General features: G+C 43.4%; 1 protein-coding gene across 1 annotated transcript in view; it reads left to right on the forward strand.

Moving 5' to 3' along the window:
• The window catches only part of coro7 (coronin 7), a 97,142-nt gene extending 73,474 nt beyond the window's left edge, over positions 1-23,668 (forward strand). Inside the window, exons 10-28 of the mRNA XM_068718487.1 lie at positions 17,350-17,404; positions 17,501-17,558; positions 17,671-17,816; positions 17,938-18,036; positions 18,117-18,209; positions 18,302-18,455; positions 18,569-18,744; positions 18,835-18,943; positions 19,113-19,199; positions 19,289-19,431; positions 19,603-19,707; positions 19,953-20,038; positions 20,291-20,432; positions 20,547-20,636; positions 20,837-20,953; positions 21,144-21,279; positions 21,417-21,508; positions 21,647-21,733; positions 21,905-23,668. Of these exons, the coding sequence (XP_068574588.1) occupies positions 17,350-17,404; positions 17,501-17,558; positions 17,671-17,816; positions 17,938-18,036; positions 18,117-18,209; positions 18,302-18,455; positions 18,569-18,744; positions 18,835-18,943; positions 19,113-19,199; positions 19,289-19,431; positions 19,603-19,707; positions 19,953-20,038; positions 20,291-20,432; positions 20,547-20,636; positions 20,837-20,953; positions 21,144-21,279; positions 21,417-21,508; positions 21,647-21,733; positions 21,905-21,913 (1,984 nt within the window). The 3' untranslated portion in view covers positions 21,914-23,668. The remainder of the gene's footprint in view (positions 1-17,349; positions 17,405-17,500; positions 17,559-17,670; positions 17,817-17,937; positions 18,037-18,116; positions 18,210-18,301; positions 18,456-18,568; positions 18,745-18,834; positions 18,944-19,112; positions 19,200-19,288; positions 19,432-19,602; positions 19,708-19,952; positions 20,039-20,290; positions 20,433-20,546; positions 20,637-20,836; positions 20,954-21,143; positions 21,280-21,416; positions 21,509-21,646; positions 21,734-21,904) is intronic.

The following is a 23,668-nucleotide window of genomic DNA, read 5'->3' on the forward strand; positions in this document are numbered from 1 at the left end:
AATAACTAAATAGATGAGTAAGTCCAGTGCTGCAATGCCAACATGCATATTGAAGTGATGGCAGTGTTAAATCTGAAATTTAACTTAATGATATGTGGTTTGATATTGGATTAATATTTTATAAATTCAAATAAATATTCTGTCTAATTTTGATCTCCATCCCATCATAATTTATTTTACAAAACTGGACATCAATGGATTCAATACATGGTTGACTAGCCTCCACCAAAAGCCTGAACTTCTCTGATTATTTTCCTTTTTACTCATTAAATGAATCCATTGATCTGTTCTGTCATATTTTCTGTAATTCTTACCCCCTGCTGTAATTGTTTGAATGCAATTACAAAGCCCTCTCCATACTTCAAGGATATAGTCATCGTGGGGAGATATTACATTTTTGGATTATTTGTTAATTGAATTTAATGTTTAATGATATTTATCAGAATCAGGCCTCAAAACCCACAATGCTTTCTGTGTGCTGTAATTATAGAATATAATCTCCCCCTCACCCCTGACAATGTTTCTACATTTCAGCTCACAATTTATAATATTTGAGAATTAATTTTTTTCCTGACCCACTTATATGACCACGTATATGAAATATGAAAACAACCAGATGTGGTGAAAACAGCAGAAATCATCTCGTCATGTTTGTAGACCACCACTTTATTCTGCAGTTAAATGACCAGAACAGGAAGTCTGTGTAATCTGTTCCACATATTTGTACATGACAGGATGGTCGCAGGCGCCCGGTTAGTGGTGTAAATCACAGTCTGGTGGCTGTAACGGCATCACTGAATGTGCCGTCAGCACGCTGGGCTCACAAACAAGCCCGCTCCATAACGCTGCCCAGGGGAACCAGTAAAACACTGGTCTGCTGCTGAGCCAACCGCAGCCCGCAAACAGTTTCAAAGCTCGGGGCACCGCACAGCATCACGCTGGTTATATTTGGGAGGTGACAGGGATTTCTCCTTCTTGTCAGATTTAGTAATTTTTACCAATAATACCCTTTCCACGCTCTACCACTGAACTTATACTCGCATTTTCTCTTGCTCTTCAGATTTTGTTGCGTTGCCTCATGTGCAAATTTGTCATGTGTGTGCGCAAACTCAACGCTAAAGTGTTTCGTCAACCAGCAGACTTTCATCACTTTCTCTTTCCCCACCCTAGTTTGGCCTTTTTGTTTTTGACTGCCTCACTTTTTCAATATTTGCTTCATCATTTCTGACTTCTTGACTTAATTTTCTTGTAACTTTTACACTGTTGCTCAACTTAATTTCAAGTTCAGCTTTAGGATCTTATCTGACATGTGATTTATTGTTTGTAATGTCAGGTACGCTTCAAAAGAGAAGTCAAAGATGCAGATGCAGAAGTAGTGCCACTGCCAAATCAAAATGATTGTGAAGATCAGATCATATTTTAACTCCACGCAGAGATAGAAACACTTGTATTTGCGATTGATGGATTAGTTTTATCTCTCAGTGCTAACAGGGACAAAGAGCTTATCAGAAAGGCTTAACTGACTCTAACAGACTAATCTGTCTTTGTTCTTGAGTCCTTGCAGTTTAGTTTTTTTTAAAACATTTTTACGTGGTAGAATCTTGTTTCTATTAGTGTACTCGGTTCTAAAGAACTAACCCTAAAAAAAGTGGCTTTTTATATTCTTATGTCACCAATTATATTTTTCTATCACATCTGAGTCGGAGGGTTTTCATTTTATTGTAGACCAGCATGAAAAGTTACACAACTTCATACTCCACAGTCATACCTTCCATATTCTTGTCTGCATATCCATTCAGAAACATGAGCACGCGTCTTGGTTCGAGGTGTTTGTGTTTAGTTGTTCACATCATGCCTGTGGGCTTTTACTTTTTTAAAAGTAGGAAACAAACAAGGAAAGTGTTGCTCCAGGAGAAGATAGGGAGAGAGTCACTGAGAATGAGAGCAAGTTTAGGAGACTAGTTCACCACAAAATTACTCATTCACTCACTTCCCAAATTGTCAGTTGTAACAACAATTTGAGAGATTGAAGATAGCGGGGTGATCTTTTTTAATCCAACATACAGTATTTGTCACAATGTCCTAATGTTTCCTCAGTAACAAAGCTTTAGTCCTCGAGGAAGACAAAGAAGTTGCTGTTGTGGGACGCAAAAATAATTATTTTACCTACAACTGACGTAGATGATTTTTTTTACTGCTTTTATGAACAAACAACAAGGCTGAGGTGGAAATTTGTGGGCGAAACAGCTTTATGTTTGGTGGTCCTATAAAGTTTTGGTGGGTAGATAATGATTACATTGTAGTTGTGTGGTGGGCTGTTCCTTTGACATTACTTACGTGTTCTAGGAAGGTTCAGAGTTAGTCATGTTTTGTAATACTCAGCACAATTAGTGAGCACAAAGATGAGGGGGACGGTTTTTGGGAATGTTGCATTGCGTTCCCATTAGGAAAGCCTGGGAATGATCGTCCTGGGCTATTTTCTGATGGAGCCCCAGATCATTATTCTCCCAGCCTCTCTCTCTCTCTCTCTTTAGAGGCTGAGGTGTGAGTGTGCTCTTTGTTAGTGTTTAGTATATCTGCATATGTATTGGCATCTGCGCTCATGTGTGTTTTTGTGCAGACGTATGCCCCCCCACCCCCACCCCCTGTTCAAAAACGACACGTCTTCCCGTCACACGTAAATGCGCTCTGACGGCAGTATGTGTGGGCTGCCGTGAGACACCGCCGGTCCCCGGCTGCCTTTCTTCCCACAGCGCCTCAGCGCCCGGTAGGTAGGAAAAACCCATCCGTGGGAAGGAGTGCTACGCAGAGGAGAAACCTGGGAAGGGAGAGGGAGAAGCTAGGAACATCCATGGTTAATTAGCTGCTGCTATGGGAACCAGGAACATGGCCAATAGAGAGGGGAATAATGAGTGTACTCAAAGCAGAAGTTGTCACTGTTTGTGTGAGAACAAACACGTAATGCTATAATCAAATGCACCCAATCAGATAAAAGTGAAATGTTGACTCTTCCCACCTATCCTCTCCTGCGAGCTTCATAAGTCAATCTGTTCCCCATAAAGCTGTCTTCTGTGGAGGAACCTTTTGTGTACAACACTATAAAAACAAGTGCACATTTTATTATCCTGTCTACATACTGTGTAGATCATCTTTGGTTAATTGGAACCAAAGTGGCTCACGAGGGGGGGATATGTGTCCCAAACTGAAGTTCAGTTTTAAGGTGAAGAGGGCAGAGGGGTGCTCACCCCAAAGCATCATTTTGCCCTTTCTCACCATTTGTTAGTTGGAGGGAGTGTTAGACAGGCTGTGTTACCAAACCGTTCTTTGGGAAACAGACAGGATATCATAATATGAAAAAGTCTGGCTCCTGTTTGTCGCTTCTTAATAGTTTTGTTTTTGTGCTTTTCAGTATAATTATGATTATTTTTTGTAATTTCCTCATGGCCCTGTCATGGCATTTGGGCCTGAGAGCTTCATTTAAACCACTTATCTCCGTGAGCAACACAAAGAGGCCCTCAAACACAAAGACCTCAACAAAAATCTGTTCCCTAAACTTTGAATGATTGCAGGAGCTTGTTTGTTTCACGCAGAGGAGGGCGAGACAGCGAGCACACACACACACACACACACACACACACACACACACACAGAGAGGTCGGCCCACAGTTCACTTTGAGGTTTACTAGTCTGTTGACTCTGTGCTCGCTGGCACTTCTCATTAAGGAGAGACACAGATCGCACAGCTGGGCCGTGCACGCCTCAGAGCTGGACGAGCCATTAGTGCACATTTTTTATTGTTGAAAGGATGAAGAACCCATCATGAAAACAATCCCGGGTTTACCAACTTACATCACCGAGCTTATTGAGAACGCGTTTCCCTCAGCGACTGTGCGATTTGCAATTTAGCCGTCAAAAGTCTTCTAAACTAGACACATGTGGCTGCTGTGTCAGCTGTAGGCAGTTTTTACGGCTGGTTGTCGGTTCTCTCTTGAGGTGAATGAGAGGGATTTCTGCTTGTCGCCGGGGCTCTGATAAGAGTGACGATGGAAGAGGAGAGAGTGCAGCGATGCCTAAAGGAGAAGGGGTGAGATCCAGAGTGAAGAGGTCGGCTTGAGGGAGCGCGTGGGTGACCTCCCATCCCCCGGTTACTGAGGGGGGTCATGCAGAAGTGGCATTTTCCCATGACCGTCTTTTTTGTCGTATTTGTTCTGTCTTTCTTATTTTTTCCTTAATTTTTCCCATTTTTTTTCAGTTGTTTTTCTCTCTGCCTCTTATCAAACATTAATGTTAAAATCCCTCTCCACACTAACAATGTGTGTGTATTGTTCCTTCACATGTAAGTTTGGGCTTCACTGTACAGAATGATCCATGTGCGTTTGGCACTAGGAGGTTGTTTCCACACGTTTCTCTGTGCTCAACTTTAAACTGACATGAAAAAGCAACATAACAAAATATAAAAACGTTTTGCCTGTACTCTCTATTCAGACCCACCCACTTTTCTTCATCCCTCCTCCCATTCCCCTTTTCATTTCCTCCTTCCCTAGCTTCCCTGCTGTGCCTCCTCCCTCCTACCTTTTACTCTTCTTCTCACCCTGCACTCCGGTATGTCAGGTATTGAGTAACAGCAGCATGTCTGTGGTTTAATGCGGGAAGTAACTGCAGCTTAGCTACAGTATGTTCACTATGACTGCACTGCTGTAATAGCGCTGTGACAGAAACTCTATCAGAGGGATGAGAGCAACTATGTGTCACGGGTCACGTCGGTTCAGACGGGTCATTTACATGTTGTGAATGAATTTACATGCATCTGTGTGTAATATCTGCCTACACAAAGGTGTAAAATCTTTGGCACATTTTAGTGATCTTTACTTTACTCATATGTATATTCTTCGCATATATTTGTAATTATTATAGAGGTCATGCAGTTGCACTTTGTTTCGGAGAGCAGATGCCGCCTTTTCTCTAAAATGTAAATCCATATCTCTGAAGTAAAACAAAGAGTTCAACCGCTCTGACTCACAGTCAGTCAGATCCTATTCAGCCCTCTGGCAGACAGAAAGGTTGGTTAGTCATATGATGTGGTATGAGCGCACCGTCCTGTGTAGAGGAAGATCGTGCACGAAGTAAAGTTCTAAAAAATCACTTGGAAATGTGTAAAACTCAGTCATACTGCGTGCAAGTCCTTATTTCTTATAAACACACAGTCCCACCACTCGTGTAGCCCCCTCCAGTCACATGCACGCACAGTATTACAGGTATTCTCTTTAACATTATTTATTTATTTCATTTTTTTTTATCCCACCACCCATCATGCAAACTGTGTGGTCTCGATGCTTTGTTTCCAAACTGTTGTGGCGCCATTCCTATTGCACTTATGTATTTAGCTTTTTATTCCTTCTCATTCTGCCTCTCTTTGATGACGATACCGTGCCTCCTTTTTAAAAGCGCTGTTGGGTTTTGCTGGACGATCATTGAGTAGTTTGGCGCTGACCTGCCTGGTTAAATATAGGAGGTTAAATAAAAACAAACACAGATAACAAGCCTTCCTCAGAGCTGTGACACACGGCGCTGATGGATGGAAAAGATGGATGTGGAGGCCGTGACGTGGAGGAGGGGTCAAATAGAAGTTGATTCAATGAAAAGAAAGAGCGTCTTGTTTCTGTTGTCAGCTGTTTTAGAAGTGTTATTTTTGATTTTTCCATATTTTTTCTTCTTCTTCCGTCTCATGACCGTCCAGCCTCCTTTTGTCTTTGCGAGGCTAAAGCCCATCTGAGCGTAATTCACTGCAACATGAGCGCCACTTAGCTTTATCCTCCAGAGGAATACACATCTGCTGTGTTAACAAATTGGTGAAAGCGGCCCCGTCATGCAGCGGTGGAAGGGCTCGGGCCGAGGCTGGATGTGGGCTTGCAAACATTTAGTCAGAGATGGTGGATACCATCATCACTGCATCTCCCTTTTGTCAAACGCATAGTTTTGTGTTCTGACCACAACCTCTTCTATTCACAATGAGAAGTTTATACACTTGAAGTGTTTGAGGTTTGTTTGCATGGTATGACTGCAACACTACACTGTGGATCAGCTATGGTTACTCCGTATGGGTGGTCACAAAATCTCTAACTTTCTCTTTTCTGCCTAGATGTACCTTGATAAAGCTCAAAGCATTCTCATAAGGACACTTGCACACTCACACACGTATGAGGAAACACATAACTGTTATGATTTACTACACAAACGTGATAGTGATCTTATCTCTCACTACTCTCTGTCTCCCTCAGTTTATCTCTTTCTTTGCTCCCTCCCTAAGCCTTTCGCCGTCTCCGTTACAGTAAATCTGCTCTGTTCCGTGAGCTTTTTATTGGTTTTCACTGGACAAATCCCTTCTTCGGTCATTAAAGCAGATGATTTAGTGTGGGTGTGTTGGACCCTCTGACAGTAAAACACAGGCTTTCGTGCTCAGGCGGTCCACCCGGGACAGAGTGGAAAGGTGAGGTTGAGGTCTGGGGCCTCAGGCGGGCTGAGGGGACGATGCTGAAATCATTTTTAAGGCTGTTGAACCTGCAGAAAAAAATGTGATTTTTTATTTTTGGAATGCTGTACAATTGATATCGTGCCAAACTTGATTTTTGTGTCTTTTACTTAAACTACTTTATCCGTGTGATTTTTCAAGGGATCACAATCCTTTTTCCAAATGTGTGTGTGTGTGTGTGTGTGTGTGTGTGTGTGTGTGTGTGTGTGTGTGTGTGTGTGTGTGTGTGTGTGTGTGTGTGTGTGTGTGTGTGTGTGTGTGTGTGTGTGTGTGTGTGTGTCACAGAGAGATGAGTCAGATCACGTGGCTCCAGAGACCCACCGGCTGGGAGACAGCGGGACTGATAAACTCTGTTAACTGACTCTGATAAAGCAGAACTGCAAGACACCACGGAGCCAAAACATGCGCGAATGACGATCGATGAAAGGCGCTCTGTTGAACGCCTCAAGAATGTTTTTGTAGCTCTAGTCGAGCAGAGATGGGGGGAAAAAAAGGTCTGAAGAAGTTGTTTTAGGGTTTATATTTCTCTCTTTATTTTTCTCATCCCCTCTCTCGAGTCGCCTACTCTCACTCATTTGCACACACGTACTCTGGCTTTTTAAGGAAAAACAAATATTAAACAGTAATGTTTTGTGTCCGTAAATCACTGGGTTTTATGGTTCTAGCATTTGCAATAACTCTGCCTTGGCTGTCCGTGAAGGACTCGCACAGTCATACACACAATAGGGCAAGTATGGTCTGAAACTGGTTTGGATCGTCCAATGTGAGCTTTGGTACCAAGTCAAGCTCTACCATCGTTTGACGGAACTTTGGCTGAAGATTTGAGCAACATTTGCCCAAAATATTCATCAATAAACGAAGAGATCATGTGATATCACCGTGCTGTGGCGTACTCCAAACCGCCGGCCTGTTGTTGATGCTGCTGTTGCAGCCGAGTTTCAATTCGAGAGCGACCGCGGCCTGTTGGTGAGGATTTGTACGGGGCAGTAAGTCATTCATCGAGCCTGTTACCGCTGGCTTTAAAAAGCAGACTTTATTGAGTGTGTGCGTGGCAGATCGGCAACAGTTTGCACTTGCGGCTTTTCCACAGTAGGAAAAATAGACGGGAGTGCACCTAAGACTGACATGGTCTCCAAATTGTTCATCTAAAACAAATCAAAGCAGTGTGGAGTGACTGACCCAGTGGAGCCAAGTCAAAGCTGAACTTATGATCATTACTTCTGAGTTAAACCTCTGGCATGCAGAATGATTACTGTGCAATGCATTATGTCTACGACTGATTCAGAGCCTGAAATTTCTATTTTGTGGTTTATTCACTGAATGTAAATGGATTTGTGCTGAGGTATTTTTAGGTCTAAATGTCCAATAACCACTATATCATATCAAAAAAAGTTTTATTTATTCATCATTGGTTTGATCTTATGTTCAGATTTATTATCGGGATTTCCCACCACCATCTTATTTTGTTGAAAAAACAAACTGTATTCCTGTTTTTGTCATTAGCATTGGCTTGTATTTTAAAGAGAAAAGGTAATGAGACTGCTAATGAAACGCTTAACCTGAAGAGACAGATGCTATATGTTAATGAAAGGGGATAACTGAACGGAAAACATGATATTCTCTATTTTAACTTGCAAACTAAGCAGGTTTGTACTCGAGGCAAAAGTCACGCAAAGAGAAGGGTGTTTTGGGCAACTCTACATTGCCAAAAGCATATTTTTTCAGACAATTTGTGAGCTGTCAAACTACAGAAGACTTCAGGGATTGTTTCATTGTCATTTTTTCATTATTTATTTGTGCGTCACTGATAAAGAATTGGCCGATCAAAGAACATCTGTGAAGTACAAATAATGGTGGATAATCCATCAACTGCTAGTTGAGAGTGCATAACAGGTTGCTCTCTCCTCACTTCCTCTGAAACATGTGTACCTCTGTGTGTGTTCGGCATTTCAAATGCAACTGTGACGGGAACCGGACTTTCCTCCGCTGACCTTACAGCGGAGAGGGCCTCACCTCTCCTCTTTCTGTCGTCTGTGCCAATGCTTCCTCTTCCTTCCTCTCTCTTCTCTCCTCTGAGGCCGTCGCGGCTGCTGATCGGTTCCCAGGCCCACGCCGACAGGTCATTTAATGGTCATCTAGTCAGGGCCCTTGATGCTGGACCCCGGGGTTAACGCGGAACGCAGCTCTTCCGGGGCTCCTTCAGCAAGCAGCCACCAGCTTTTCAGAGACGCACCTCGTACATTACAGATGTAAACAACAACTTAAACCCTTTCTAATATACAGAACACATGCTGTTTATTGTCAGCCACCTTAAAGCTCTCTTTTATCGTGTGCATTTTAAAGGTTTCCCACAAGTATTCTCACACCTTTCCTCCCATTCAGTTTGTATACCGTGACGGCCTTATGCCCACCCACATCCTACAACACCCCCACCCATGTCGGCCCTTTGGCCCTCCCAGTCCACAGAGCAGCGCCGAGGTCTCTTGCCACTTTATGACCAGCGACCTGGCGGCTTTATAGCTCAGCCAGTCTGGACCAGTTTACCATGCCGAGTGTTTGTGAGTGTGAGCGTAGACATTTTAAAGATTAGCTTCTAATGTCCCTCTTAATTACCTGGGATAAGTAAAACTCTGTGTGTTAAATAGGTCTGTGTAATCATCAGTTTCACCAGTTAGAGCCCTGTTTTTTCTCCCTCTGGATCTCCTTTTGTAATAAAAACAATTAGGTTATCAATTCATCCCGTCAACATGATCCAAAACATACTGCGGTCAGACGGCACTGTGCGTTCCGGTGTCTTGAGATGTCTCTAAGTGTCTATTATATCGTATGGGGTTGTTTTTCTACACATGCTTGAGATTTTTGCAAAGATCTGATGTGTGGCTGAGGCGGTAGGACTGTCATGGTGTGGGCTCGTTGTTTCCACCTGCAAAGAGGGATTAACCGAGAGATGTACAGCGTCGATTGGGGCTGCTTGTGTCAGTGTGAAGATGAAGCTGTACTGACAAGCTGGCACGGTAATGAAGTGTTATTCTGTTTCTTGTGGACAGGAGGGAAATAAGTGCTGAAGCTGTTGCATTTCTTTCCATTTGGCAACTTTGCATGTGGTCGTATGTGGAATTGGGAGTGTGTGTGGGGTGTCAAAGGGGTCACTGCAGACCTGTTGACACGGGACTCAGTGAGTTTAATTAAATCCTGAGCATGCATGCATGTGTGCCACTACATGTACTTGTGTGTGTGTGTGTGTGTGTGTGTGTGTGTGTGTGTGTGTGTGTGTGTGTGTGTGTGTGTGTGTGTGTGTGTGTGTGTGTGTGTGTGTGTGTGTGTGTGTGTGTGTGTGTGTGTGTGTGTGCGCTGGTTGTCAAGGGCCAGAAGACGGGGCCCGGTGAAGCGAGGAGAGAGGGGAGAGCAGCCGCTTGGCAGCCTATCTGAGAGCCTCGTCACTGGTGCTCAGAGGGGCCACAGCTGGCCCCTCCACCAACAATCCTAGCTTTTCTTTCCTTCTCAGGAACGCAGCGCGTCAACTCTAATTCCCTTCTAATGAACTGGCTACTGAAGGTAGCTAGGCAGGCAGACCCAGCTTATTTATTAAATACACACACACACTGGCAGCAAAACACACAGGCTCAAACACAGCGGAGAAAGAATGTTGCACTTAAGTACATTTTACATCTCTGCATTGTGACTGTGCAGCTGGACTTAAATTCCTGCTGAGGATCCTCAAAGTCATCGTGACTTAGAAGCTGCATTCAGTGCCACAACAACCAGAGCTGTGTTTTAGCCTTTAAGACCATATGAGAAGCCACAGTGAGCCCAGTGTGGGCCTCTTATCTGTTATCGTTATGAATAGAGCCCCAGAGCGAAGGATCAGTCATTCTGAAAGATGATTAATTAACACCTGTCTCGAAGGTAATACTCAAAGACCATCTGGATAGGAAAATATTCAATTTAAGTATGTAATTACGCTAAAGAAGACAAAATAAAGTGATTCTTTTCTTGTATCGTTCAAAACAAATACGGACATATATCTCTTTATCTGGAAATACAGTCACAGTCGACTTCTTTGTTATCATGCAGTGGACGGAACATTTATTTACTTAAATGAGCAGAAGATTCTGGAAATCCCTTTAAAAACAGTGGTAGGACTTCTTAAAGATCCTCCTTGAGGTAAACTGATTCTCAGCTCTGTTACTGGAGAGGTACGAACTGGAGCTAATAAGAACCAAGTCATTCTTTTTGCTTCCTCATGTCCAGAAATAAACAACACAACTGGTACAACTGGTGTTAAGTGAGGAGTGTGAGTTGATGACGCTGTAGCATTCAATCTTTGTGAGTTGAAGCCTTATTGACGTTGCCCTCACTGTGACCCTGTGGTTCAGCTTTCGTGGTGCGGGCTTTGGAGCGCGGATGCTGCTAATGGAAACATTTGTACACATCGAGGCAGAACAAGTGCAGAGGTTTGATTGATCCGTAATTCTCTTGAGTTTACAAAGGTGGCAAAGTTCATCTGCTGTGATGGATTGTTTATTTGCTTTTGGCACACTTTGGTCCTTTTTTAAGGGATTGTTATGCTTCATAGTTTGAAAGGACCAATCATTGCCAAACCATTTGTTTGCTGTTTAGATGACCTTTTACAAATTCCTCTGAAACATTCTCTCTCATATGGAAACTCTTCTTCTCTTCTTTATTTCACATATTTGCAGAACACTAGAAACCAACCCAGGATATACCTTCCTGGAGACGACGTTACAGGTCTAGTGTTGTTCCGTTATGAATCCCATTTCATCAGCAGTGGATTATTCCGCACCAATCCCTCCTTTGTCGGGGTAATGTGAGCATCCATGGGCCTGCAGCGTAAGTGTGCATAAAACCATTAGCTGTGTCCAACTTCCTTAAACAAGAGCAATAACATTTCAACAGAACAAGTGTGTTCTGTCACAACAAACGATAAAGACAGGAAGACGGTAGGGTTATCATAAGAAGAAATAGATAATCTGCTGGTCATATGAACCGCCATCATCAGATAGTGATCATGAAAATAATGAAAAGGCATGTGTTTATGGTCATACTTTTTAAATGGGAGACGCAGCCGTTAAGTTCCAGCCAACTGTTCATCATACCGCATATTTTGACTGATTCATTTCATACTACAACAGATCCGCCACATTATTAATCTGCTGCTGATTGTGTGTATGTGTGGGGGAGATAAAGTTCTGTACAGTAAGTCAGAAAATGGTCCGCCTCATGCTCTTATAATGGTCATTCCTTTTTTTCAAGGCACGGCAGCAGTGTGGCTCTAGAGCAATGTCATTCTGTCAGTCCTTTGGTCCAGACTGAATTATCTCAACAACTATTGGATGGATTGTCCTTCAATTTTGTACAGACATTCAAGGTTCCCAGAGGGCAATGGCCCTCTCTCCCCAATTCCTACTGTCCTACCTCTGGCACCCTTTCTCGGACCACACCCATCTTCTAACTCGGCCTTCATTTTGATCTTGACCACACACCTGTAAAGTTTCGTGACGGCATGTTGCAAGGTTGCAACGCTATCATAGTGAAAAAATCTATCCACAGACAGAAATAAAAGCACCTGGCAAAGTACTCAAACCTGCTTCCGTGGTAGTTCCCGCTACAGTAAGCATTTCCAGGACTACATTTGGCCATGATGACTCACACACAGACTCACAAGGTGAGGACAATACCAGCGTTGCTGTTGCGGCAGGTAATAGATGATTTCAGCATGATTCTCGACGGTCACCTCTGATGTCTAACTTTGAGCAGAATATCTTAGACCAAAATATTCTTCCTTAAAGACATTTTATTGTATTAAAACCTTTTACCTGAGCTTTCATTGAATTTGATGTCCAAGTGAGTGTGGGAAAAGTGTATTGACCCAATGTTTATGTTTATGACCATCGTAACAAATGTGCGCTCTCACATTTTAGAATCAGCGATTAAAGGCTCCCAACAACACGTCCTCTGTTACTGGCTGTGACTGACCCTAAATGTCCTCGTAACCCTGTGTGATAAAGCAAACATTATTTTATGGCGGCTCTAGTTTCAGTCTAAAACACTGTGTCACTACTGGCCAGTGGGACAGCAGAGGCCTGCTGGGACAGCTGGACAAGTTGCAGGCTCGCAGTCTTTTGAGGCCGGAGGGCTGATAGAGTGGACTGCTTGAGTTCACAGATCAGCAGACCCTTCACCTCCAGATACTGCTTCACCACTCGCTCACTCCCACTGACTGGGATGACATAACCAGGGGACCGATAAGGAGGGAGTGGATGACGTAGAGGAAAAGGAGGAAATGCAAATGATATGAACAGTAAATAAAGCAGAGGTCACACCACTTAATTTCAAGCCTAATTATGACCATGATTTGGCCGTGTAGACTGGTTTCCGCCGCTGAGATTTATTAATCAAATCTGTCACCTTCAGACTGAGATTAGAAGGAGTCCGAATGGTTATGATTTCAACAAATAGTAAGAGTTCAAATTGCAACCATTCGACTGGAATCTACTCAAGTGTGAACGTGATGAGTCGGCTTTACAATCCGTACAACATACGCAGCCAAAAAAATACTTAAATGGGAAACAAAAACGGCGACAACAGAGGGATCTGTCGTCGGACTAACATGCAATCACTGTCATACATACAAAAATAGAAATAAATATTGGTATCAAAAAGAATGAGGATGAAGCAGTTCATTACAGACAACATATTGCAAACTTTTCTTGTTAGGATGCTTGAATTTCGTCTCGTATGTGTCTAAGAGCAATAGAGTGACCCTCTGAATACTTAAAGAAAAAACAAAAGGACGTAGACAAGCAGCTGCTTTGTTTTAGCTTCATATTCCCTAAAGACTTCCTCCCTCTTTCTGTCCAGCTCCTACCTGTCGACTGGAGCTTATTGTGCTCTCTAATGTGTGTTTTTAGCAGCAGGCTGAAGGCCATGATCTCATGCAACGGAGAAAGGTCCCTTTGACTGATACTGATCTGGTCATTGCTGCTCAACCCATAACCTTATACCTCTGCAGGCTGCTTTCATTAGCTCCACTTATATACTGCATATAATACACTTCTCTGTGTGTCTGATGCTATCTGGATCTATATGTGCTCACACAAGCGTACAGAGCGTGTTGACGTGTGTGCATTTTTCTTACTTTTTCCTATTTTGTCATGCTTGTAAGCACATACACAGCATTTTTTTCACAATGCAGTATTCTACCTCTGCACTTAACTGTTTCTGGAATGATTTTGCGTGTATATTTATAATTTGATGCAGTGCCTGCTCCTATTGTCCAATGACATTAGTTGCTCAGTTGAACTCTATCAACTCTAAGGTTTCCCTCCACCACAACCACAGCTGCAGATGCCCCATCGCGTGCACTCCGCACTTCAAACACACACGTATAGACACGGTACCAGTTCTGCGTTTGTCTGTCATCCGCACATCCATTCGTCTGGCCCTCCATTAGTCAGTTATTCCACCGATTCACCCTATCGCTTACATTATCAAACGACAGCAAGTTCTCATAATCATAATATACCCTGGGCTGACTCTGACCCTTTCATACACACGCGCACACAGATGCACATTAGAGTGGCGTAATATGCCCGTCATATCTGCTGGTGCTGAAGGCTGCTGTCATGGGCAGAAGGTCATTTTATGATGTGCTGTTGGGTCTGTGTCAGAGAGGCGGTGCGAGGCGATGGCAGACGAGGCGGGAGGCGTGTTCTCTCTCCGCTCTCTGTTTAGTGTAAACTCCGATAGGAGCAGAGTGCCAGTGACAGACTGAAGCCAGGGGGGGATTTCTGAAGCATCTAGGCGGCTCATCGCGGCGTGCTGCAAGAGCTTGGAGAGGTGTTGAGAAGTTAGTGGGTGCAGATTGCCCTGAGAGTGTGAGACTTGGCCGCCATAGTCTGTCGTTTTTTGGGAAATCTTTCAAGGAGGAGTCCTTTTTTTTTTAGCTGTTAATGCCACACAGCTGATATTGTGGATGTCTTTCCCTCAGCATTGTATAAATACCATATTATTTAAGAGCACGTGTGTGTGTGTGGTTAAACCTGTCCTAGTCACACACCAACACGGAAAAGGGCTTATGTCTGGATTAAGTGTGTCAGGCTGGATTCAGTACTACACACGCACACACTCCTGTTTACAGCCGCTCCCCTAAGAGCATGAATAAGGCCTGTAATACAATTTCTTTTCATTCATAATCAGCCCGTGTGATTGAGATCTTCACAATAAGCCTGCTCGCTCCCACACTTAACCCACTGTTACTGCACTGCTCTCATTAATGCATGCGCACATACATCATGAAGCACATGTATGTTCGCGTGCTTGTGCATCTGTGGGTGTAAATATGCACATGCATGCGCGTATGTGTTTTCCTGTGTGGGAAAATGTGCTGTTGGTGAGGTGGAGCATGAAAGCGATAGTAAACAGAGGCCATTATCAGTGATAAAGCTCCGCTCCTATTATGTGGCTGTTTGACTTGTTGTACGTTTACTGTGAGAAAACCAGAGATAAGGCTCTGCAGAGAAAGTCAGGGAATTTTGGAGGCACCAATTTGGGATTGGAGGCAGAAAGAGACCGCGGGGGAGCAAGGTGGTGGTGTCGTTGAATAGGAAAGGAAGGAGTTAGGGAGGAAGTGGAGGACGGGCAGCGGAGAGGGGTGTGGGAATGGAGGTGTTTAGGGACTCCCTGTGGACTGACCCCGACATGGGAACACACAGTCGCCCTAACGAAGCATGGCCGCCCCTCGCTGACTTCATAGGCCCGGGACAGAGGGGGAGAGAGAGAGAGAGAGAGAGAGAGAGAGAGAGAGAGAGAGAGAGATATTAGAGAGGAGGGGATACAGGTCTGGGATGTTTTTGAAAGACAGATGCTTGGGATGAATAAAGATGACCACTAGAGAGGTGGAGTAGGGTAAACAAGGAAACAGGGGCTGTGTAAATACCTCGGTCATACCTTCTCTTTTGATCCTTGCCAAATAAGGGGGCCTTTCACCCAAATACAGTATACAAATAATGTCTCATTTTTTCAGACCATTTCCACTTGGCAGGTTAGTTTACCAAAAACGTTAACGCCTTCCCAGTCAACTGCCAAGAGCAAAATTACTTCCCAAAATGTAACATTAGACCTAAATGAAAACGATACCGGCATTCTTGTTGTCATAGTTTTGTAAAACATTTGTGAGCCCAACAAAAGGATGTGAGCTATTACAACCGCAGCCTCGTGGCAGCAGGTTTTTAGTGACTGAGTGAATCCTGGACTCGAGTAGATTTGTTGAAAATCTGTTTTCGTATAACGACACTGCTGACATTCAGACACTCTCTCTCTGTGTGTCACTCTTGTACGCAGTACAAACCGTTGCGTGTCACCATGCGCAGTTGCTTAAGATACCCAAACCAAGTCTGTCATTATATTGTCATACTTGGAGCATTACATCACCAGTCTGTCGCTCTCGGTTTGCGTGGAGGCATATTCCTCACGAGGAGCACTTTATACTCGAGGTCGTCATCATAAACCAATCACCGGAACTGAACTCTCTCCACTCTGTGATGTGAAGTGGTCAGATCAGCCGCCACTCTCTGTCCTCTTTGGATGCTGACTGTTGCTCTCATTGAGGAAGTGAGAGACTGAAAGACTTACAGTAAGAAGGAGAGAGTGTGTTTGTGCAAGTATGTTTCAGTCTAAGCCATTACTTCCTGTTTAGTTTATTTACTAAAGCCCAGTTGTTTTCCCCATTGAGTCTAAAGCTCATTGAGTTTCCTCATCCCTCAATCTTCTTACCTCCGATCACGAGAGGAAGCAGGTGACTGTGGCTTTGTTTAGCGTGGGTGAAGGTTTGAGGCAGAGCTTAAATGGTTTTGCTAATTGATTTGTAATTAAAGTTATTTCTTGTGCTTTTTGGTGCAGCTTTCCAAATGTGAGGGTTTGTCATTTTTCATAGTCGGTGCAATAGTGAACTAAATATCTTTGGGTTTTGGACATTTTGTCAGACAAAACCTTTGGCGATGCAGCGTTTAGCCTTCCAGAGGATCTGAGAGGAGCTGAAAATATTGATATTTTCAAATGTAAACTAAAGACCCATATTTTTAGTCTGGTTTTTATGCGGTGTTTTATTATTTGTACCTCTTCTATTATAATTGGTTTATCTATTTAATCTATTTTGTGTGATCATCATGAATTATTTAATTTGATCGTATGTTTTACTACTTTTAACCTCTGAAGTTTAGTTAAGGACTTTGAAGTGCATTTCATTTGTTTGAAAGGTGCTATTTAAAGAAAGTTTGATTAATCAATGTTTTTTTTTTCACAATTTAATTTTGTTGCCTTAACTGCATCAATTAATTGAGAGCATTCTGAAAAAATTAAGCAATAGCGTAAATAGTCAATAGTTGCAGCTTTTGTCCAAATTGCCTTGAATGTTTTCATCTTGAAACATGTTCCTCGTGGGTTTTATGCTTTATTGGTCTTTGATAATAACCTTTTTAGCACAGGTTATAAGCACTAAGGATTTTAAATCAATGAGTTTGAACATCAGTGAGTCTGAAAATGCATTTGTTTAGCTGTAAGTTTTCAACAGAGTTGTACTTTTTTTCCCGACTGTTTTCCTAAATCGCAGCACAACCTGTGTGATGTGACTTGACAATGTATTACACTGTTACCCTAAACTTGAGCACGCTGCTCCATCTAGTGGCGCCTTTGTAGAACCTCCGACCCTGTGACATATTGAGGTGTAATAGTAAGTGCACTACACCTGTGGGCTGTTTGTGAGCATCATTTGAACGAGTCTCGTCTCTCTTTGCTTTCAGGATGGTGATCCCTCTGTTTGATGATGACACCGGTCTGCTCATACTGGCTGGCATGGTGAGATACTAATTATTATTATTGTAACTGTTTGCTTTTTTGACAGTCATGCTTTGCGGTACAGTGTATGACTGAGTGATGTTGCCTCTCACACAGGGAGAAGCTGTGATCGATTGCGTCGAAGTGTCTGCGTCTGAGCCTTTCTTCTCGCAAGGTAAAGCTTTTGTTCCTCGTTCATCTGTCTGGTCCCATTATTACAGCTCTCCCTGCTGGTATTTGATCCCTCTCTTTTTGTTGTTTTTTTCCTGTACATTTTGTCGCCGTAGTGAGCCACTGTCTGACGGACACCTCATCACGCGGAGTTGCTTTGGTGCCCAAGCATGCGTTGGATGTCCTGTCCTGCGAGGTGATGCGTGTCCTTCAGCTGACAGACAGCTGCATTGTGCCGATCAGCTATCAAGTCCCTCGCAAGGTGCGTATGTGCACAGAAATGACTGACATGCCGACACGTACACCAGATTCATAACATATGCAAGTGATGTATATCCTTGTTTTCACGTCTGCATGTTTGTGTGCGCTTCATTGTCTTGCAGCAGTCAAGCCAGGAGTTTCATGAAGATCTTTACCCAGATACAGTGGGCACGACTCCAGTCATGTCTGCTGAGGAGTGGTGGAAGGGAGGGAACAAGCAGGTAAAGGATCTCCACTCTCAAGTTTATCCAGTCGTCACACTGAAGGGACGCCTCAAACTGTCAGCTCTGTTTCTCCTCAGGTGGAGAAAGTCAGCCTCCATCCAGACAAACAGCCCAAATCAAAGGCTGCACCAGCAAAAAAGAAGGAGCTGGCCAGCAGGGGGAGCAAGGAGGTAGAAAATGTTTAAGTGTGACTGACCATTAAGGCTTCATCGACCGCCATCTTTTTTTAAATTAAGTTAACGGCCACCCTGCTGTTCCACAGGATCCGGCCCGTGGCTGCTCCACCTCCAGTAGTCCTCTGAGCACTCCCAGCAGCAGCGCTGCCCCGTCCCGCTCTCCTTCCTCCACCTCCGGTCTCTCCTCAGGCTTCCTCCCCAGTCCTAGCCAGAGCACCAAGGCCATCCAGAGCCTGCTGGGTATAAACACACACACCTAAAATCTCTCATTCCTCATTTTAGTGTCTTTAGTTTTTTTATAATAATGTTTCTTTAGTGATAAATCTGTTGACTTAGAATTTTCTCTGATCCAGGGCCGACCTCCAAGTTCCGTCACATCCAGGGCGCAGTGATGCACCGGGACACACACATCACCAACCTGCGAGGCCTCAACCTGACGACACCGGGCGAGTCTGACGGCTTCTGTGTCAACCGCCAACGCGTGGCAGTGCCCCTTGCTATCTCCGGGGGCCAGATCGCCGTCTGTGAGGTACGGCAGCAGCTGGAGATTACATCTAAAAACTGTGTTCAGTCTCCATGTGGACTGATTGAGTGACTGATTTGAGTCTCCTCTCCTCAGCGCTCTCAGCCTGGCAGGCTACCTGACACAGCCCTGCCCACCGTCCAAAACTCTGTTAATGTGGTGGACTTGTCTTGGGACCCCTTTGACACACAGCGGCTTGTTGTGGGTAAGTGAATACGTTAGACTGTGTAGGTGTGAGCATTTGCAGCTGTATGTTGTATCAACTGTCTGACCTGATAAGTGTGTCTGTGTGTGTGTGTGTGTGTGTGTGTGTGTGTGTGTGTGTGTGTGTGTGTGTGTGTGTGATTTAACTTGCGTGTTTCCATTCATGCTAGCTGGTGATGATGCAAAGATCCGGGTGTGGCAGGTACCAGAGGGAGGGCTGAAAGAGACCCTGACTGAGCCTGAGGTCCTCTTGCAAGGTAGGACTGGGCCCACCTACCGAAATGACCTCAATTTAGTGTTCTCTATCACAGATTGTTGATTGACAGCTGCTGTGACCCCCTCATAGGCCACACGGAGAAGATTTACTCCATCGAGTTCCACCCTCTGGCCAGCGGACTCCTGGCATCTTCATCCTACGATCTCACGGTCCGACTGTGGAACCTGGAGAACGGAGAACAGGTCAAACTCCTCACCGGACACCAGGACCAGGTGGGTGACCAAGATCCACGACTTTATCAAATCTTTGAACACAAGAGTAAAACATCACATATGACAGTTTGGACATTTGGATGTGTTCGCTTACACACACTGGAGTAAATATGTAGTCTCTGAGCTTTCCATTCTTCTTCCTTCTTGTTTCCGCTTGTTGATTATGTTCAGATCTTTTGCATGGCGTGGAGCCCTGATGGTAAACTCCTGGCCACAGTGTGCAAAGATGGGAAAGTTCGCATCTACGACCCCCGCAAGTCTACTGCGCCTGTGCAGGTATGTACAGCACTTCAGAGAATATGGGAGCATGCACTTAAAAAAAGATGAGATTTGTTTTTAGGTGTGTATTGTGAAAATGGTGAAACACTACAGCTCTTATATCATACTTTAATTTAATTTAACAACATTGAACTCTTTTAAACTACTATTCAGGACCATGTTATTTGGTGGAACAGTGTCAATCCCTGTCTTTTTGTTTCATTAACTAATCTTTAATTAATTCTCTTACATTTCTTCTTCAGGAGGGCCCAGGTCCTGAGGGCCACAGGGGAGCTCGTGTGGTGTGGGTGTGTGAGGGCAAGTACCTGTTCGTGTCAGGATTTGACAGGTACTGAACATGGAAAATACTTTCTATGTTAAAGCATTATAAAGCTGGCAAAAATATGTAATATACAGTATATGTGAGTGATGTCTGTGTTCAGATGACAATACTAACAAAACAGAACTATGTGAGCGTCCTGCACATTCTTACTAAAAACAGTTCAGCTAAGTGTTAAATTGTGTATTTAATGCATCATAATTCAGTGGGTCAGTCAAAAGAAAAGCTCACCATGAACTCTTCCTTGTTGTCCTTCTGCAGTCGCAGTGAGAGAATACTTTCCCTGTACTCTGCTGACTCCGTGTCCTCTGGAGCCATAGCCTGCACCAACATAGACACCTCTCCCTCCACACTCATCCCTTTCTACGACCCCGACACCGGCGTGGTCATCCTCTCTGCAAAAGTAAGCAACAATAAAAACAAACTAAATATAACTGCATATACGGCACATTTGAATATCAGAACTGAGAACAACATGAGAATTAGATGCAACCTGTGTGTTTGATTTGTTCTCCAGGGTGATACAAGAGTGCACATTTATGAGATTGTCACTGAAGAGCCGTACTTCATCGAGTGCAGCAGTTATAACTCTCCTGAGCCACATAAGGTACTGACCTGAACTCCCTCGTGCTTTCATTCACCTTAGTCATATTTCACTTGTCTGTCACCATACATCTGCATACTGCACATGGACAGCCGGAGTGGTACAATGGTACCCTTCTTAATATCAGGCCATGTTTTTGATGCTGTATGTTTGTTTTTTTGTTTGCTAAACTCTGACACTTCCTGATTGTTTCCTGTTTGCAGGGCTTGGCCTTCCTGCCCAAGTCAGAGTGCAATGTGCGTGATGTGGAGATAGCTGTGGGACTCATAATCACCAAGACAGCTATAGAGCCAGTGGCCTTCAGAGTGCCACGGGTCAAAGTGAGCCTGCTACACCACCTAGTTGACTTAATACTGCATACTTTCCTACCTGATGGTTATTTCTAATAAATACCTATTGCTTTTACTATATAAAATATAAATAACTCTCTGTGTGTGTGTGTGTGTGTGTGTGTGTGTGTGTGTGTGTGTGTGTGTGTGTGTGATTCTGTGTGTGATTCTGTGTCTCCAGAAAGAGTTTTTCCAGGACGACGTGTACATCGACACCGCTGTCTGTTGGGAACCAGCACTGACGGCCTCTGCCTGGCTGTCGGGCTCCAACGGCCAACACAAAAAGATCAGCCTAAAGCCTAAAGACATGACGCCAGGTGCTGACATGGACCATATGCATACATACCATGAGAGTTTGTCCAACACATCTCTCTACCTAGATGGAGATGCTACAGTCTACATGTACGTATATTAGATTTGTGGTTTCTGGTTTTGACTCTGTGTGTTTTTTCAGTGAGTGAGGCCCCCAAAGAGGCTCCAGTCAGGAAATATCTGCCCTCATCAGTTTACCTGGAGGAGAAGACTGATGAACAGAAGAAAGAGGAGGTGAGGATGAGATCTATCTCATGTGTCATGATGATCTACGATGCACATCAAAATCCTACGCGTAGTGGCCGCTGAATAAACGTAGCGGTGTTATTTCCTCATGTGTTTTAACACTGAATGTGTGTCTGTGTGGCCCAGCTGCTCAGTGCCATGGTGGCTAAGTTGGGGAACATGGACGACCCGCTGCCACAGGATTCCTTCCAGGGGGTCGACGAGGACGAGTGGGTGAGTGAATGTGATGGAAGCAGCTCTCATGTCAATATCATCATATCACAATAGTCTTCCACTGAACACCAATAGCTTAACATCAAATACTGAGACAAGGTACTCGAGTAAAGCAAATGTATTACAAGTCTCTAATCCATCTCTGGTAACTGTGCTTGTTGTGTCGTCCAGGATGACTAGAGCGGACGCCATCTTGCCTTTGATTCAATCCTGGTGCCAACAGCAGAGAAGAGAGAACTTATCTACGGTCCTCGGAGCTTAATCAGCGAACATCTCATCCTACGGCGCGCACAAAGAATGCTGTACAATGTGAAAATATGGGGAAAAAAATCACAATAATCTTAACACCCTCTGGTATCAGTATCCATCACTATATCTGTAAAGGTTCGGAAAATCAAATGTCATGTTGTCTAGTTTGGTGTTCATCATATCCGACTGCATGAAATTTTATATGAAAATCATTTTTTTGGTTGTAATCCTTAAGATTTAAGGAATGATTTCTGAATTATTTAATCATTTCAGAAATCATTCTGTGATTAATCTGACATAGTAACTGCTTTGTTCAAAATTATGTCACACTATTCATGATATTTGGAAAGAAATCCCACCATGCCGGATAATACAACAGTAAATATGAGAAAATAGTCCATTGAAATCATAAATCAGGACACCTCAAAACTGGTAAAGCAACCTTCTAAGTCAGGATCAGTGGTTGTAACAGACCAAACTGAATTTTTTAATTTTTTTCTCTGTGATATGAAGCCAGGGTTTAAGCATGGTAATACACTCTGAGGTGTCCTGATATATAATTAATAATAATGGCCTCCTCTTGTGCCCAGTCCGTCATTTTCTGCTAAGATGCCAGGTTGTGTATCGTTGCATAACAAATTTGTTTTCCGTGAGTGCACATTTACCTCCGCTGTGGACCACTGCTTGCTTTTTTTTTTTTTTTTTTTTTACTGGCCGATCATTTGAGCACACTCATTCACAATGTGTCTTTGAAGGATGTAATGTTGTTAACGATCTCGTTGCATGAGTGAATCTCTCGTCTTCCTGTTCGATCAGGTAAAACACACGCACAGGATTACTGTAACATGTTCAAGCCTTCAGCAGCAAAAACCCCACTGAGGATACAACAGGGTCTCCAGTGTTCATGTTTGGCCATGAACTGGGATTTCTTATGACGACATTAAGTTCACTTTTTCTTTGTTAGCCAACGATAGAATAAAATGCCATTTTAACAATAATGTGTTATTCATAGAATTGATCAAATGTTTTGCCATGCGGTAGTCTTATTATAGTCTTATAACTCGGGGTTAAAGGTTAATGAAACTAAGATGCCAAACCACCTTTTTTTTGAGTTTTTAGAGGGGCCTTTGTATACTCTAAGATGATTATTTACTGTCTTTCTTTTCCTTTTTTGCTGGGCAACGTTTAATCATGATCTTGGTTGCCAGACTGTTTGGGGATATTCCTCACTTAAATGAGCTAATTTTCTTATCTAATGTTAATTCATGGTTTTAATTAGCCAATAACAGTACAGTATTAATGACTTGCAAAACAGCCATAATAGCTATCATGTAATCTCCAATCAGGGCTACAGCAATATCATCAACATTCAAGTCTTGAACTCACCGTTTAACAACCTCTGATGGACCATCAATTCAGCCGTGCACGGTCATGCACATCGTGTTGAACAGGTGACCTGCCGGTGTCGTCTGTGTTTGTGTGGTGTACACTGTATGTGCTTGTGATTCTCAAACGCCATACTTTGTAATATTCGGATTGGATTTACTGCCTTCCATTATGTTAAAAAATAACTTCCTTTTTATACACTGAGTAGAGCATTGTTGTTGTTTTGTCTGTCGTACTTGAGGAATGGTTTGTGGAATCTTTTTCAATATTGTCTCGCAATAAACACATATTTGAACCAAA

The sequence above is a fragment of the Cebidichthys violaceus genome, unplaced genomic scaffold, assembly GCF_023349555.1.
Source record: "Cebidichthys violaceus isolate CVI_PGR_0920_01 unplaced genomic scaffold, fCebVio1.0.p SCAF_23, whole genome shotgun sequence".
NCBI classification, from domain to species: Eukaryota; Metazoa; Chordata; class Actinopteri; order Perciformes; family Stichaeidae; genus Cebidichthys; species Cebidichthys violaceus.